The sequence below is a fragment of the Culex pipiens genome, chromosome 2 (assembly GCF_016801865.2).
Source record: "Culex pipiens pallens isolate TS chromosome 2, TS_CPP_V2, whole genome shotgun sequence".
NCBI lineage: Eukaryota > Metazoa > Arthropoda > Insecta > Diptera > Culicidae > Culex > Culex pipiens.
In genome coordinates this window covers 104,883,573-104,899,991 of record NC_068938.1, presented here as the reverse complement: position 1 = coordinate 104,899,991, position 16,419 = coordinate 104,883,573, and the positions used below count along the sequence as shown (strand labels likewise).

At 37.5% G+C, this 16,419-nt stretch overlaps 1 protein-coding gene across 1 annotated transcript; it reads right to left on the bottom strand.

Annotated features, from left to right (window-relative positions):
• Nucleotides 1–109: 109 nt before the first annotated feature.
• LOC120427864 (lysosome-associated membrane glycoprotein 2-like) lies at nucleotides 110–16,255 on the bottom strand. Its single transcript, XM_039592792.2, has 4 exons — nucleotides 15,943–16,255; nucleotides 9,286–9,600; nucleotides 5,080–5,307; nucleotides 110–915 (listed from the first exon to the last, which is right to left on the bottom strand). Exons 1-4 carry the CDS (start codon nucleotides 15,998–16,000, stop codon nucleotides 575–577), a joined length of 942 nt encoding a protein of 313 aa, XP_039448726.1. The 5' UTR covers nucleotides 16,001–16,255; the 3' UTR covers nucleotides 110–574.
• Between the last annotated feature and the right edge of the window lie 164 nt (nucleotides 16,256–16,419).

Genomic DNA, 16,419 nt, shown 5'->3' with positions numbered 1-16,419 from the left:
ATTTGATTCATAAAAATTACACTATTCAACTACAGAAAGGTATATTTGTAAACAGATTTTTTTCCTCTTATTTTTCCTTCGACTTTCGAATTGTTGTTTCTTGTTCCGATTTAATTTGATCCTCACCTTCGTAACTTGTTCTGTTTTGCTAATTCTTTTTTTTTTGGTTTCTGCTGTACCTGGATTTCTTAAAGAACTACGCTGAAAAGTTGTTGAATGTTGTATTTCTCTGTGTGTTTGCTGTCTTGATAGAGCGGTGAAAAGAAAGGATCCTACACTCGTGTGATAATTTGAACAAACTCAAATTTGAACTAGCCTTTTTTGCAACGGTTTTCTGTATTCGATTTTTTTTTTCTATGATATTCAGGTGTAAGTTAGCAATAGAAGAACATTTTTTTCAAGTATTTTACGGTACTCTTTTCGAAATAATTTTCCCCCGAAAACCCTCAACCCTCATTTCAATCAGTTCCGAGTACTGTTTCTACCCTTGAAAAATGTGTTTGTGGTTCAAATTTAAAGACATTTTCTCAGATGGCATCGTTTCCAAACAGCAGATCAATTCTCCTCCTCCTCCTTACATGCTGAGATATCCCCGGGACCGGGTGCTGCGGCGTCCAACCAGGTACGCAATCAGCACGATCACAATCAGCAAGATGAGCGCACATCCGACGGCGATCGGCACAATATCCGGCGTGTCGATCGCGTCGCAGTCCTTGGCGATCGAAAACTTGGCGTTGTGCTTGCTGTGGAACGCCTCGAACTGCAGCTTGGACACGGCCACGGTGGACTGGGCGCCGGTGGTGGGCAGCTCGACCGTGGTCAGATTAAGCAGCTGGACCCGGTTGCAGTGGTAGGACATATCCAGCGGCGTCTTGAACAGGGTCTGGTTGTTGACCAGAGTGAGGGTTTGGTTGGCTGTTGCGGGAAGGAAAGAAGAAACGTGATTAGTTGGATTGCTTTTGAAAAGGAATTTCTTCACCCAAACAAGAGCGACAAAATCGTATGACAAATTCTCAAGAAGCTCTGCAAATGGCCATAAGAAGACGACGCTCTTACAACCATTATGCCATCGGTCCAACCAAATATGCAGTCGGCATTTGTAGCTATTAAAAATGTGTACATTTTAGCACGAAAACATTAACGCGAACACTAAGATTCGAACCAAAGCGCTATGGGTGAGAGTCCAACTCTTTACCAATGTACTACGAGAGCTTGTTGGTAGATGAGAGGCATAGGGCAAACATGTTCTTCGTTTCCGTCTGGTGGTGACTCTGCGTAACTTACTTGTTGACAGCGTGACTGCAATGATGCCCCGGGCAGACGGTAATAACAAAATTCATGCCATTTCAATAACAAATACTGTTAAAATAACAAAAAATGTTATGGAATCTTCTTGAAAAATCCATTTTTGCATAAGGGTTTAATAACAGTTTATGTTATCATAACAATAATTGTTATTGGTCTGATATTGGTTGGAAGCCAAAACAACTTTGGAATAACATTTATTGTTATGGAAGAATATCTCCAACTGTTATTGGGATGATCGGATTAGTTGTTAAAATAACAAAAAATAATAACAAAGATTTGTTCGAAGAATAACTTAAAATGTTATTAGTCTGTTATTACAATAACAATCCAATAACAAAAAAATTCATAACGGCGAATAACAAAACTTGTTAAAAATAACATAAAATGATATTGGCCTGGTATTTCCAAATAACAAAAAATGTTATTCCCAGATTATTTCCGTCTGCTCGGGAGGTGAGATGGGCTCAACGTGCTTTTGCAGTACATCTCTTTGCAATAATCGTTGGTTTGAGTGTAGTTAAAAAAAACTTAACTCAAAAAGTTTTCGAAAAGCCAATTTTAGCGAAACTACACCATATTTTCACATTTTCTAATTTTAGTGTATTTTATATATTAATGATTTAATTTTTTTTTTGATAACATTCAATAATTGGAATACGATTTTGATGCGTTTTCTTACACCAACGCAAAAACTATGTACAGAATTAGGCCTGCAAGCAATGCTTGAAAAGGGATCTATCACTGAATGGGACTGCTCGATATTTGATAGAACTTTCTGTCAGCGATCATTTCCCAAACGATATTTGATCGCTGACACACAACGCCTATCATGATCGTCATTGCTTGGCGACGGTCGGTGAACGTAAACACGAAGACGAAACGAACTAAAAATGAGCACCACTCAAGCAGCCGCCCGAACGAGACAACGTGCTCTTTATCTTTCTCTTGTTTTTGTCTCTCTCTTCCTAGTGTATGCTGCGTGGTGACAGAAGTCATATGATTGCTATCATTGGAGAGATGATCGGAATCTCGGTAGAATGTCAAACGACCGCTCTCTAAGCGATTTTTTTCCTGGAGGGAAGTCAATGATTGTGTGAGTGACTTTGCGCAGCACTCATTCCTTTGTGTGTGAAACGAATTGTCCACGCTCCATACAAAAAAGTATTGTTTTTGTATTTACAATTGTCTACGAAGGAGTGGGTGTAGAGATTTCCAAAAAAAGTGTCAACGTGTTTTCTGGATGGTACCATACTAAAATAAAAATTGAAGAAAGGCTTTACGGTCACGACAGACATTTCGGAACGAAATTCATGGAAACTCAAATTCATAAATCCTGAGATTTTTTGATTTTTTAATAGTTTTTTTCAGGAATCGAAAAAAAACGACAAATGAATAAAATTTGTCATGATAAAAAGTTCGTTTATATATCTAAAGCATCTGGTTCGTTTCGCCTAAAGTCGTTTCGTCAAATCGACATGGACATTTCACCAATTTTTTTGCTTAAAAAATTTAGGGGTATTTAGTATTTCTTTTGAGCTAAATATAACATCATCTCGTCTTTTTTATTCAAAACAAAACCTCACAGAAATAAATGAAAATATCCATAAATTTATAAACGAAATTAATATCGAAACTGACATTTTCAAATATCAAAACAAAATGGTATTTTTTGATAAATAATCTATGGTAATGTTTTCAAGAATTGCTCATGTTTTATTGAATGCAAAGCAAAAAACTATATATCTATTCTTTTATAACCCTCTACTACCCAACCCCACCTGCCTCTATGGCTTCAATCAAAAAATTCGCCAAAAATCTTTTTTTTTTTTTTTCAACAAATTTTCGATCTTTTGAAAGAATTGGAAAGAAGAACTCTCAAAATATAAGACAATTTAAAGGTTGGACGTGCGACTTGTTTAAAGTGACTTTGTATTTTTTCTGGGGTCAGATTTGGCTGTTATTCACTAATATTTGTTTTAATGTTATATGTAAAAAGAAGTATGCAGTAATTTCGAATTATCACAGACTATGCCTCTAAACATTTTTAAACAGTTTTAATGATAATGGTTTCATTCTAGAGTAAAAACAAACACAATAAAATTAAAAAAATGGCTGTAAAACATAAAAAAATAAAAAGAAAAAAGGTAATAACAGGAAGTGGTACACACTCATTTTTGGTTTTCGAGCTCGGCAGAATTCTGCCGAAAACAGACCAACTGATTTCTTCGGCAGAAAAATGCCGAACTTCGGCAAATTAACTGTCATTTTTCACCGAGTAATCGGTACAATGACTCACATTTTGCCGAGATTCGGCATATTTTTCTGCCGAGCGATAAGTTGTTCTGATTTCGGCAGAATTCTGCCGAAGTTCGGCATAAAAATCTGAGTGTGTAGTATAAGCCAAATACTACCAGAGGCAAACATAAACTAAATAAGATAAATACAAATAGAAATACTAAAAATTAAACAATAAAAACATAAAACAAGAGAAGTAAAGTTTTTCGTAGAGCAAAAGTTGCTCAAAATGACCTCCTAAATTTTAAAAGAATGCGAAAACTCATCGATTTTTTTTCAAAGCCAATTTTCTTTTGGAGAACTGGTCATGTTTGAAAAGAATTCAAAAAGTAGCATTTTTTTAAACGTATTATTTTTAAAGAACTGGTTGTTTTGAAAATAATGCAGAAATTCCTTAAAATTATCAAAATCATCTTTTAAATTCTTCAAAGAACTGGTCATGTTCGAAAGAAAGCAAAAAGTACACAGAAATTATTTTTTGTTGAAAAACTAATCCATTTTTACAGAACATGTCATGTTGAAAAGAATGCAAAAACTATCAGAAATGAATAAAATCATTTTATAAATAGTTGAAAAGACTGGTCACGATTGAAATATTAAGTTCTTTATTTTGAGAAACCAATTCATTTCCAAAGAACTGGTCATGTTGTAAAGGATTCAAAAATACTAGAAATATATAAAACCATCCTTTAAATAGGCCAAAGAACTAGGCATAAGCCGAGGACAAAAAAATTAAAGTGATTGAGATCAAAAATTATTTGAGATTTCCCGAAAGATTACTGAAAATGGCGGCTCAGGCCAACATTTCAACCATTGGGTTGAAAACGGGTTTACCTTGAGCATGAGCCATTTTAAATGGGAACTAACCCGTAAAACTTGAGCATTTAGGTAAATTGCTCTGTACAAGTCAGCCGTTAACATCAAATTTTCAAACCATTAAATCTCTCAGTTTTCATTGAATTTTACAACAAATATAATATTTTAGTATTGTACCAAAAAAATAATATATATTTGAGTTATTAATATCAAAATAACTCATTTGGTTACTTTAACATTTAAAATGTTTTAAGTTGATGTTATTTTTGAACTACTAGCAAAACGGTGAAAACATTCTCTGAGAACATGTGCTACCAATTCAAATGCCTTGAAAAAGATTTATTGACGAACACTAAAACGCGTCTTCCTCGGAAGACTTAATTTGGTATAAAAGACGATTTTCCAAGATGAACTGTTTTAATGAACAAATGGACCCAATTTTGTGTTGATGTGCTCGTTGGAGGTTAATTTGCTTGCAATGGAGCACTATTCTACTATTTTAATTTTGAGAAGATAACCTCTCTGCTTTCTATTGCGGGTGCACACATTATTTCCATTTTATGTTTGAAAAATTTGTCACCAAGTTTTTGTACAATTTTAGTATTTAAGTACAAAAAACGACTAAAAAGAACTTCGATTTCAATTGTGCATGTTACTCACCCTTAGCATTCGGGAACTGATCGCCGTACAGGTTCAGGAAGAAGCTCAGCCCGGCCAGCGCGAACTCGTGTTCGGTTTTGTTGTACGCAAAGGACACCTTCAGCGTGTTCTGGGCGAGCGAGATGGCGTTCCAGGTCAGCAGCAGGAACTGCGAGTCCGGGGCGCAGGATCCGTTGACGACGCGGGCATCCTTGGGGACGTCGTACAGCACGTGGACCGGCTTGTCGGCTGAATGAGGAGGTGGGAAGAGAAAACGGGAAGAAGAATGAAATATTTGTAAAATTGTACCGGGTACATAAGATAAGCGAAGTTGCGGGCTCGGAGTGAAGGGTGCATTTACCATGTGCGGTAGGAAAATCAATACGATTATAAATGTTTATTTTTTAGTCATTGACAGCTTGCGAAGCTTGCAACGGAAAAATGGTTCCGATGGCACTCCTCAACTATGACGTCAGTTGTTACGTAAAACATTATGAAATCGAAGTACTTTTGATGAATTCAAAATAATTTTGAATGGTTCAAATTTATTATCCCAATGCAAAGCGAACAAAGCCAATCAAATTCCAATTAATACAGATAACAGCAAAAACGGAACAGTTTGCGGTTGAAAAAAAAAGTCAACTGTAGCAACTCAAATACAGTCACGTTAATCCTGATAAGAGCGCAGCCAGTTAAGAGCAATGTTCGCATATACGCGGTTTTGATAGAGTGTATCATCATCGTGCACCCGTTACTCGAGCAAGAAAGGGGCAGACATGTTTTATAACTTTTACTACTGGAAAGCATCAAAAACCGGACAACTGCAGCGCGCCAAAAGGGTGAGTCATCCTAGTTGGTCACATTTCGAGCCATGCGTTAAGTCTTGTGATAAGAGTAGTTCGGGATTCTTATGAATAATTTAAAATAATTTAATATTTTTTTAATAATCTTGTTGAAAATTCGAATACTACTTAATATAACATACGAATTAATAATTTTAGTTGGGTTTAAACTATCCAACCATATTTTTTGCATGTCTTTAAGACTTCTCTGTCACGTAAACTGGGGTGACATTGAAAACCCAAGGTGACTTTGATAGATTTTCAAAAGCAAACCAAATATACAACTCAACATTTTTGGGTATTACCAGACGAGACTTTTGATACCTAAAAAATATGAGACATCCCATTAATTTTCGAGTTATCACAGTTTTGATAAAAAAAGACGTTTTTCCCGTTGGTCTTGGTCATTCTCGTTGTAGCGATTTTATTTTTAAGAAATCAAATCTCGGATCTGTACAAGTCGTTTTTTTACTTAGCCTACGTAAAACCTTCCGAGGAATTTGATGTAAATATTTTCAGACCTAATCTGTTTGATCCAGACACCGTCAAAGCTGAATAAAAGGTTTCGTACAACTTTCTCAAATGTAAGCCTAATTTTTCGAACCTCAAACTGTTTTTCCTTAAAAGTCCAACAAACCATCTTTCATTTGAAACCGGCGCTGTGTCTAGATTTTTTAAATTTCTTTTTTAATGTGAAAATCTTTAAAAAACGCTCACTTATTCAAACCAAAAACATTTATCATCGACCATATAAGATGTTAAGGTTAAGTAAAGTAAAATAGAAAGGTTACTAAGGAAAGTACGCAACTTACGGCCGTCATCTACAATCAACTTTAACCCACCGGAGGTCGCGTAAGTGTACTTTGTACACAGTTTGTAAGGGCACTTGTAAGAAAGGCGAAAACACGCGACTTCCCGAAGGTTAAAAAAAATGCAGTGCTGATATACGTTGCTATGCAGTTGTTTGTTTGAAATTCTCCAAACCATACGTTAAGTTTCTAATTTGATTTCTTCTCCATTGTAGAAGATCAGATTGATTTCCATTGATTCAAATTCCTAAACTAAGTGCAATTTTCTAAGTAAAGTGACTGTAGATATGCCATAAAACTGAAATGAAAAAATGTTTTTGACTATTTTCAACGATTTCTAACAATTAAATTAAAAAAATGACAAATGAATTTTAACCAACTTGTGCCATAGCTCAAAAGATTGCCTTTTTTGTCATGAAAAACATAATCACAAAATTAGAATTTTCAAAAATTGTTATTTTGCGCAATTCAATATTTTGTGTGAAAAGTTCAATTGAAAAACTAACTTAATCCACCTATTTGGTTGGAGCCTTCCTCACTCATTACCAACAATGGATGATATGATGGGGTTGGACACAAATCTATTTTTTAGATCCGGAATAAAAATGTAACAAACGATGGGTCGGATGGTGGATCCGGACATAGTTTACATACATTTAAGTAAGATCCGGCTTCCAAAAAGTACATAAATAACTCTTAAGTGGCCATATCTCGAGACAGGGTTGCCAGATCTTCAATGTTTTGGACTCTTTGGAAAGGCCTTTCAATTGCCTAACCAACGATGGGTCGGATGATGGATCCGGACATAGTTTACATACATTTAAGTGAGATCCGGCTTCCAAATAGTACATAAATAACTCTTAAGTGGACATATCTCGAGACAGGGTTGCCAGGATTATAGCCTTACCTCAGTGAGGAAGGCAAAGGGGTAATTTTTTGAGATTTTTTTCAAAAATGTACTTAACAATACTTATAACTTTGCCAATGATACCTAATCCATCAGTAAATCCGCGAGATATAGATTTTAGAATATTTTAAAAGCCTTTGAATAGAGACTTTCACTTAAATTACAGCTTACATAAAGTGTTTTTGACTATTTGAAAGTAGGTAGTAAAAATAGTGGAAAACTGCAAAAGTGATGAGAATTGATCGGATAGCTTAGTGTGCCGAAAATGGGTATATTTCCCATATGAAAAATACCCATATCAGCTAAAGATTTTTTTAAAGTATTTGTTGGACGTTTTCCGTCAAAATATTAGAGTATAGACAAGCTTTTAAGAAATCTATTGTAATTGATTTTAATTAACAAAATCTTAAAAGCAAGAAATATTATTTGTAATATATTACAATTCGAATTACAAATATAAAAAAAACATAATTATGCTTTATGGAAAAATATTTTGAAGTGGGTGGGAAATTTTTAAAAGTGTAAGTAACGGTTTCATTTTTGTTTATGGAGTGCGGATTTTTTTTCTTTTTCAGGAGATTGTTGTTTATTAGTTGAGGTGATTTTTGAACAATTATTCCTCCAATTTCATAACTTTCTGGTTTGTCTGGATTAGATAGTAGTCACTCAGATCCGTGATTTAAATGTTTTCTAAGTGCAAAATAAGTGTGATGCCTAGTAGAGTGTAACAAAAATGACTTTTTGGCGGGCATTCAAGGGTTTGTTCCGGTGGACATACTGAGCCCAAATCCAAAATATGAGCTTGATTGGACGTAACAGGAGCTGGCGCTCCGCCCTTCAATTTTAAATGGGATTTAACCCGTAAAAAAAAGGATCTGGCCGATTTTTCGAAAAAATGCCAAACTTTTGAAGGCCTGTACCAAGCTTCAGGATGCTCCAAATTTCAATGTTATATATACCAAAAGATGCGCAAGGAGCTGGCCTACACGCCAATGATGTTGAAAATAAACGCTTCAGTGGCCAAAATGCCTCAAAAAGTGTCATTTTTTAAAAAATCTTTTTTTACGGGTTAAATCCCATTTAAAATTGAAGGGCGGGGCACCAGCTCCTGTTACGCCTAATCAAGCTCATATTTTGGATTTGGGCTCAGTATGTCCACCGGAACAAACCCTTGAATGCCCGCCAAAAAGTCATTTTTGTTACATCCTAATGCCTAGTCCATGAAAAATGGACTTTTAAAATAATATGGAATGCTTATATTGCATACACGTCTTATGTCGCATGGAGTTTCCTGTAAACATGGGACAATTATGTGTAAAACGGCAGTACACTGTAAACGGCCGCACACTGCCTATAATTGAAAAAACGACTATTATCCACTTCCAAAAATCAAGGTTTTTGTTCCGATTGGTAAAGAATTTTCCAATGCATTTTCTAAAATTTGAATTTCACAAAAGTATTCTTCAGTTTTGGCTGCCAATGCGAAAAACCAAGTGGCTAATATTCTATTCTTATTTCAAGTTGCCTTGACGAAGATTTGGTGACGAACACTTTTCTTGGAATACCTACCTAATTATCAATCACCAAATCCACACTGAAAAGTAGCATGAATATTCAACCTCCAGTGCTGACAAAAAGCAAGCTTTCGAGGATTAAGTATGAAACTCACCGTTGTCCAGGTAGGTGACGTTGAGCTGCAGCGCCATCTGGGCCAGCACGCAGGTCTGGTTGGTGGTGGCGTTCGTGTACGTCCAGCTGCCTATGTCCGGTTCCGGCACCGGAGTAGTCGTCGGGGGCACAGCAGTGCTAGTTGTTGTAGGTGCTGCAGTAGTCGTTGGTGCCGGCGTTGGAGTAGTTGTGTGTGGAGGCTCTGCTGTAGTGCTAGCAGTTGTAGTGCTAGCAGCCGTCGTTGTTGTTGGCGCAGCTGTTGTTGTTGCTGGAGGTTCCTCGGTAGTTGGTATGATGACGGGACCATCCTTTTGAGCTGTAATAGGGAGAGAGAACGTGAAGAAAGGAGTTTGAGTCAGCAGTTTGAAGTGATGTTTGGATTTGAAACGCGAGCGCGAGAGTCTTATCGCCTTTCTTCGAAGATTTATTTTTGTTTCGCCGGAGTTGACATTCCATCTCAATACAAAGCACAAAGCAAACAAATTGAAACCGTTTAGCGATAACTGGACGAGACTTGCTGATGAAAGTGGAATTTTCCAGATCGAACGATTTCTTTGTAGGCTCACACAAGACCTGGAAACAACACTTCCTACCTGCCCAGAACGTCGGCTGGTTCTGCCAACCAACCGAAAAATTCCGGAAGGATTCAAGGATGAGCCAAACATTGTACACCGTCGACATCAACGACATGCAACGTGCATCACGTGGAATTGGATTTGATCGCAATTATACGGCCGGCCGACCTTGGGCAGAGAAACACCATGCGAAAAGCAGGAAGTAGAACCGAAATTTGCCTGCCAAAACAGGCGGCTTATGCAATCGCTGAGTCACAGCTAATTCCGCTGGTGAAACAGCAGCAGCAAGGTGTCAATCTGTTCAACAGAAAATCGATAATAATTTAAAATAACGCCGCAAAATCGAGCCTTTCTCCAAGCAAAATAAAAAAAAACTTCGACGCAGTTGTTGCATGTCAACAAGAAATTACAGTGATATTAATCCCGAGAAAACAAGCAACGCAAATCAAGCTCGCTGATAACAGGCCGCAACAACGCTTTCATACAATGTTGGCCAGGGTTGAAGGCAGTTCTTCGTGTTTGGATATAAGTACCAGCTAGTGGCTAAAGTGTAGCAATCGGTGTTGTTGAGGAGCTTGCTTAGCTTAGCCCCTCAGTTCATGTGACCATCACGCAAAATCAGCTCGATACTCGGTCCGTGAGGCAATCATGAGGCGCATTCATTTATGGCGTTCGAGCGAGCGCGAGTGTGATCCTTCGCATTCTCCAATGTTGCGGCGAGGCGAGCTATAGTGGCAGTGTTGTCAGATTTGATTGAATTTAGAATCATAACTGAGACTTGAAATTTATTTAAACATTGTCAATTGGAAATCAAATTACGATTCGTCCCAAAGCAATTTTGCTGAATGCATTTTTTTTTTTTCATTCATTCAAACAAAAGATATTTATTGACCACAATCTAACCACAATCCCGGATTAATAAAACAATTCAAAATGTTTACTCGTTCTACTCTAGCAATAGATCATGATGCTACCAAGAGAATGATGGGGATTCAGTAGTTTGCCCGCCAAAAAGTCATTTTTGTTACATCCTAATGTATTACAGCCCAGACTCGGTTATCGATTATCCGGAGAGTCTTCAAAAATAACTGTAGATTTTTTTGAATTCTATTAACTTGCAGAAAAATCCATTGCCGAAAAAGCATCCTTGAGGCATAACTGTATATAACATTTTTTGATACTATTTGGATCGAAATATTGAAAACAGAGCCTGAAATATGAAAAAAAACGAAAAAATGGCAACACTGACAAATTAATTTTGATCAACTTGTGCCAATGCTCAAAAGATGCAATTTTCGTCACTTAAATATCCAAAATGAGTTTTTAAATGGTTGCGCTATTGATTTATTTTGTGTGAAATCCTAAGAAATATCTACAACTTTGCCTAACACACCAAATTGATCAGAAAATCCGTTCTCAAGTTACGGATTTTCTTTTTGACATTGATAAGCTGTTATCAAAAAAAATTGAAAGGTTTCAAAAGTTAGTTTATTAAAGTTTTGAAAACATTGATAATTAAAATGAGTTCGAATTAAAAAACGGATTGTATTATTTTTTGAGCAACTTTACACTAAGAACCAAATTTCGGTAGAAAATGACAGAAGTTAGCGCGTGGTTTACCAAAATTCTGTTGAATATTTGGTGCACATCTTGTTTGTTTGTTTGTTTATTTCTCAACAGGCACTTATTGCCCAAATGAACTTAAAAACTCGTCTTAACACTGATAAAAACTTGGACTTTAACACATCGCGGGACAAACTGACGTCAAAAACAGAGGACACTTTATTGAAGGCTCGCTTCAGTCCGACGATGGCTCCGTTGGCGCTGTAATTGGTACGGCGGAAAGGGATCTGCATGATTGGCGTGTGGCGTAGCTGGCGGGCAGGTGCAGTCAGGGTGATCTTATCTCGAAGAGAGGGGCAATCGATCCTGTCGGTCAGAACGTCCGAAACTGTCAACGCACGGGCCAGGTCACGACGCAGCTGGAGAGTGTCGAGATGCATGAGCTGGCAGCGGTCTTCGTATGGCGGCAGCTGCTGGGGATTTCTCCAGGGCAGCAGTCTCAGGGCGTATCGGACAAACCTGCGTTGAATTCTCTCTAGCTGATAAACGGCGTTGTTGTAGTGCGGAGTCCAAACCGACGAGCAATATTCGAGCGAGGACCGGACCAACGAGCAGAACAGCGTTTTGTTTGTTGTTTTTGAAGTGCGTTGGAGGCATCAGGTAAATTTTGTTGAAAGTGGCACGAAATCAAGCGGAATCTCGCAATTGAATCAATCATGGACACTATCAGCGGCATTAACGATCAGCTAGTGGAGGACGATGCAGGAATTGTAAAACGTTTTTGGTAAGATTTTCAAATGAAAATTTACAAGATTTATCTTACAGCCGTCGATTTTCCACATCTACTCGCAATCAATTGAAATTTTCGTTGCACCGGTGGCTCAGTTTATCAGGCAGTTTTCTATCTTCATTTGCGGCGCTTTGATGAAAACTAAAACTCAATAAAAACCGTACATTCATAACCTCAAATTGTACTGTTTCATTCTACCAATCAGTTAATTTTTACCAATCATTCGCTTATTTGATATATTAAAATTGTACACAGTTTACTGATCTATCGGAAATTCGATACAAAACTTTACCGAGCAGTTCGGTTGTTTTGGCATTTCATCTTGTTATAAGTTTCAAGTGTTTTGTGAACAGAAATCAAAAATATCTCCAGATTTATATGCATTTTCAGTAGAACAATTTTTTAAGTCAATGTGGAAAATCTATGATCTATGCAAAAAAAATGTTTTTTGTGTAAAAAAAAAAAAATTACATAAAAATAATTTTAATTTAATTTCGACCGAAATTCAAATTGAAATTTTTTTGAAGTTAAGTTAAGTAAATAAACTTAGTTGAAAAAACATTTACTTGTATTTTTTCTATTAAAACATTCAAAGAAACCTTACTAATGATCAATTTGACGTAATAAATTCAACTAACTCACTTTCAGGCTAAAATTTGTTAGAAACACAGTGACTGTCAAAGTCACCCCGGTTTGTAAAATAACAATTTTTAGCGAAACTTTTTTTAAAGCACTATTGAAATACAACTTTTCTGAAAAAACGGACATGATGGGTATAAATCGTGAGAAAATTCTTACCTTAGCTTTTGAAATGGAACAAATAACGTTAAATAAAAGTTTGTACAAATCAAAATTACTGCAAACTTATTGTCTTAAAAATAGGGGATATAAGTAAAAATTACTGCTGAAGTTGACCTCAAACTATACATTTTGTTCAAAACATTGGCGAAGTCACAAAAAATCATAAAACTCATGATTTTCTGAAAATGGATTTTCTTGCAATTTTTAGATTAGTGGATTAATTGAAAGTAAGCAAGCATATTTCTGTACCAAAAAATTTACTCAATAATTTTAAGTAAAACAGTATAAATGGACCATTTCCAGTTTGTAGACAAAGAGTGTTTACTTCTCACTTCTAATGTAAACATCCACTAACGTGAGCTTGATACATCTGGAGCAACACGAGAATAAGGCGGATAAGCATGGAACTGTTTCGCAAATTTCGAAACAACAGGTAACTTTTTCATAAGACTCGATGTGTTAAACCATAGACCAGCTCGTGGTTTAATGGCTACGGCTCCCGCCTCATAAGCGGAAGGTTCAGGGTTCGATTCCCGACCGGTCTCCTTGAAAATTTTCGACTATAATTGAACTTTGAATATGAACAAAAAACGCATGGAATCAGGTGGGATTCGAACTCACACCTTTGGATTGGAAGTCGGATGCTCTAGCCATTCGGCCACCGAGGGGTTGACACCCCTTGAGTGAATTAATCCGTAGTGGTAAAATAATGTCACAAGGTTATTTACTATATAATACAACAATCCCTTCCCCAACGATGCCCCTACACACCACACACCAATATAATCTTTAAATAGCTCGAACCGGTTGGTACGGTATGTCCCCGGCTTCTTCTTCTTCCCCTGATGATTCTACGAAATGTGGGTTCCGTTCGTAGAATCTGTCTCATGCGGTTAATGCAACGCAGTAGGCCGGGCCGCTTTAATGAGTGTTAATACACTTCGGGGGTTCTCGAAAGTACTGCAATCATTAATACTGACAAGAAGGAACTTGAGGCGTAATCTAACCATAAGTTCTTCCTGGATGCTTTCTTTGGACTGGCTGCGCTTGTGTTCGATTAGATTAGATTAGATTAGACTCGATGTGTAAATCAATAACTCATCTTCTTTCTAACGCTGCGGGTTTTTTTACCTGTTGTGTTGGAATTCGCAAAATAGTTCTAGCTGTCAAAATTTTTATGCGCCCTCAAATTTTGCTCCACACATTCTTTGTTTACATACTGAAATGTTTTGCATGATTCACTCTAGTTGTAAATATCGGCTTATTTCAAGTTGGATCAAATCCAAAAAAAAAAATCAAACCATCCACATTAACGACCCCCGGGTCTTTTGTGGTCTCTATTGCAAGTTTCTGCTCGAACCTAGGAGTCCGAAGGCTTGAATGGGGAGAGCACCCAAACCTCTTTCTACTCCAAGGAACCTTCCACCCTAGTGTTTGAACTGACGACCTTTGGATTGCGAGTCCAACCGCCGCCAGCGATTCCACCGGAGTAGGCTTGGTTTGGTGTGTTGTTTGTACTTATGGCATGGAGACGACTCCTACACCTGGAATGACTTAACGGCCTAACAACCAAGGCCGGGACCGACATTTTACTTCCTCATCCGATGGAAGGTTGGAGCAGATGGGAATCGAACCCAGAATCATCCGTTTACAAAGCGGACAGCGTAACCATTCGGCCACGCACTGCCACCATAAATATCGAAAAAATCCGAATAAATTTATAAAAAATGAGAAAAATCTGCCAATCACATGATCAATTAAATTATATGTTAGAATATGACTTAATTTCTAAAAGGATGATGACATTATTGTAAAAAAAAATAAACAGATTCTTATGAAATCGGCCTCGGTTCAAAGAATCCCTGAACTTTTGTGTCGAGAAAAAGAACAAATTAGGCTAATAAAATACAATCTAGGCTAGAGATACGGATGACTTCCTAAGCGAGCAGCTTTTTTTCGTTTCTGACCAGGAACAACAGAGATTACAAACTCAAACAGCTCGCTTTATTGCTTGAAATGCTGTACAATCACAGTATTTTCTCATTACTTTGCTGTATCAGCAATATGTTTGACAACGATATTTAAGAACTTAGATCTGTTAAAGAAATGTGGTTTCAGTAATTCCAAATAGCAAATGTATTTGAAGAGATTGTTGAAATCTTTCCAATCCAACAAACAAATTAGCAACAGGCCATAAAATAGCCACCTCGCTGGCAACCGTGCAGAGGCAAATTGAATGATTCATAGTTTTCGTTCTGCCTTTGCCTGCCTGGAAAATGGCTACACTTTGAAGCAAAGAGCAAGCAAGCAAAATTGAAGAGTAGAAAAAAGTTCGTCTTTGTTAGGTAATTACCCAGAATAACCACTCTTCCCTTAAACTTCACATTTGCCGTTAAGTTTTGTGGAAGATCTTTTGCGATGTTTTCATGACCAGTCAGGGCAGAAATCCGCATATTTTTCGCGTTTCGACCCGTTTTTTTCCTGTCAAAACAGCTGTTTGCATATCACTTTGGGCAGGTTCATCCTCCCAAGTGTGATGACCAATGTACACTCCATAGGAAAAAAAAAGCAAAACGCACTTTCTGACGTAAACGACATCGCTGCTATCGAGAGTCTCGCACAGCCTTCTTTGTTCTGCTGAGATATCGCGGCCTTCCCTTCACGGCCGGGGTGGAAGCCATATTACAATACAGAAATGCATCATGACATGCTGCGCTGCTCGATATACATCGCAATAGCAAAGCTCAGAACTACCGAGCGAGCTCGGATTGCTTCGATTAGGGAAGAATTTCTCGGCTGAACAGATCGCTGTGGGTTTCAAATTTCCTGCTTTTCAGGCGATAAGACGCAAGGGAGATGAGGTATTGAGAGCAGAACAAAAAAATGCTCCAATGACGATTCATAGATTACACAATTGTGTGACACTTACCACTGCACAGGACCACTAGTCCGGCCATTACCAGCATACAATTTCGGAGCGTCTTCATGGTTGGATTTGGAGGTCTATCACACGGAATTATTGCTCAACGCAAAAAAAAAGAAGGAAGAGCACGACTCAGAGTCAGATGACGGGAACTTTGACGGGAATCACAGCACTATGGGCAAAAAAGAAACAACAAAAAAAGCACAAAACGAACGAAGCACTGAAGGAAATCTTTCCGTCCGGAGAGCACCAACGGGACAGAGACGAACGAGTGTGTGAAGTCAGTCAGGTTTCAACACCGTTTAGCAACTGCGACGAACGGGCTGATAAATAATACGACGAGCCGAACGAACGAACGTTCTGACGAGGATCTCACTAGTACAGTGAAGCCCTTGGACGAAGGTACAGAACGAATACAAAGGAATAATTAGTTGCAATTTCGTTTAGCTATGCATGTCATGCTAACATGGCACTAATACAAGC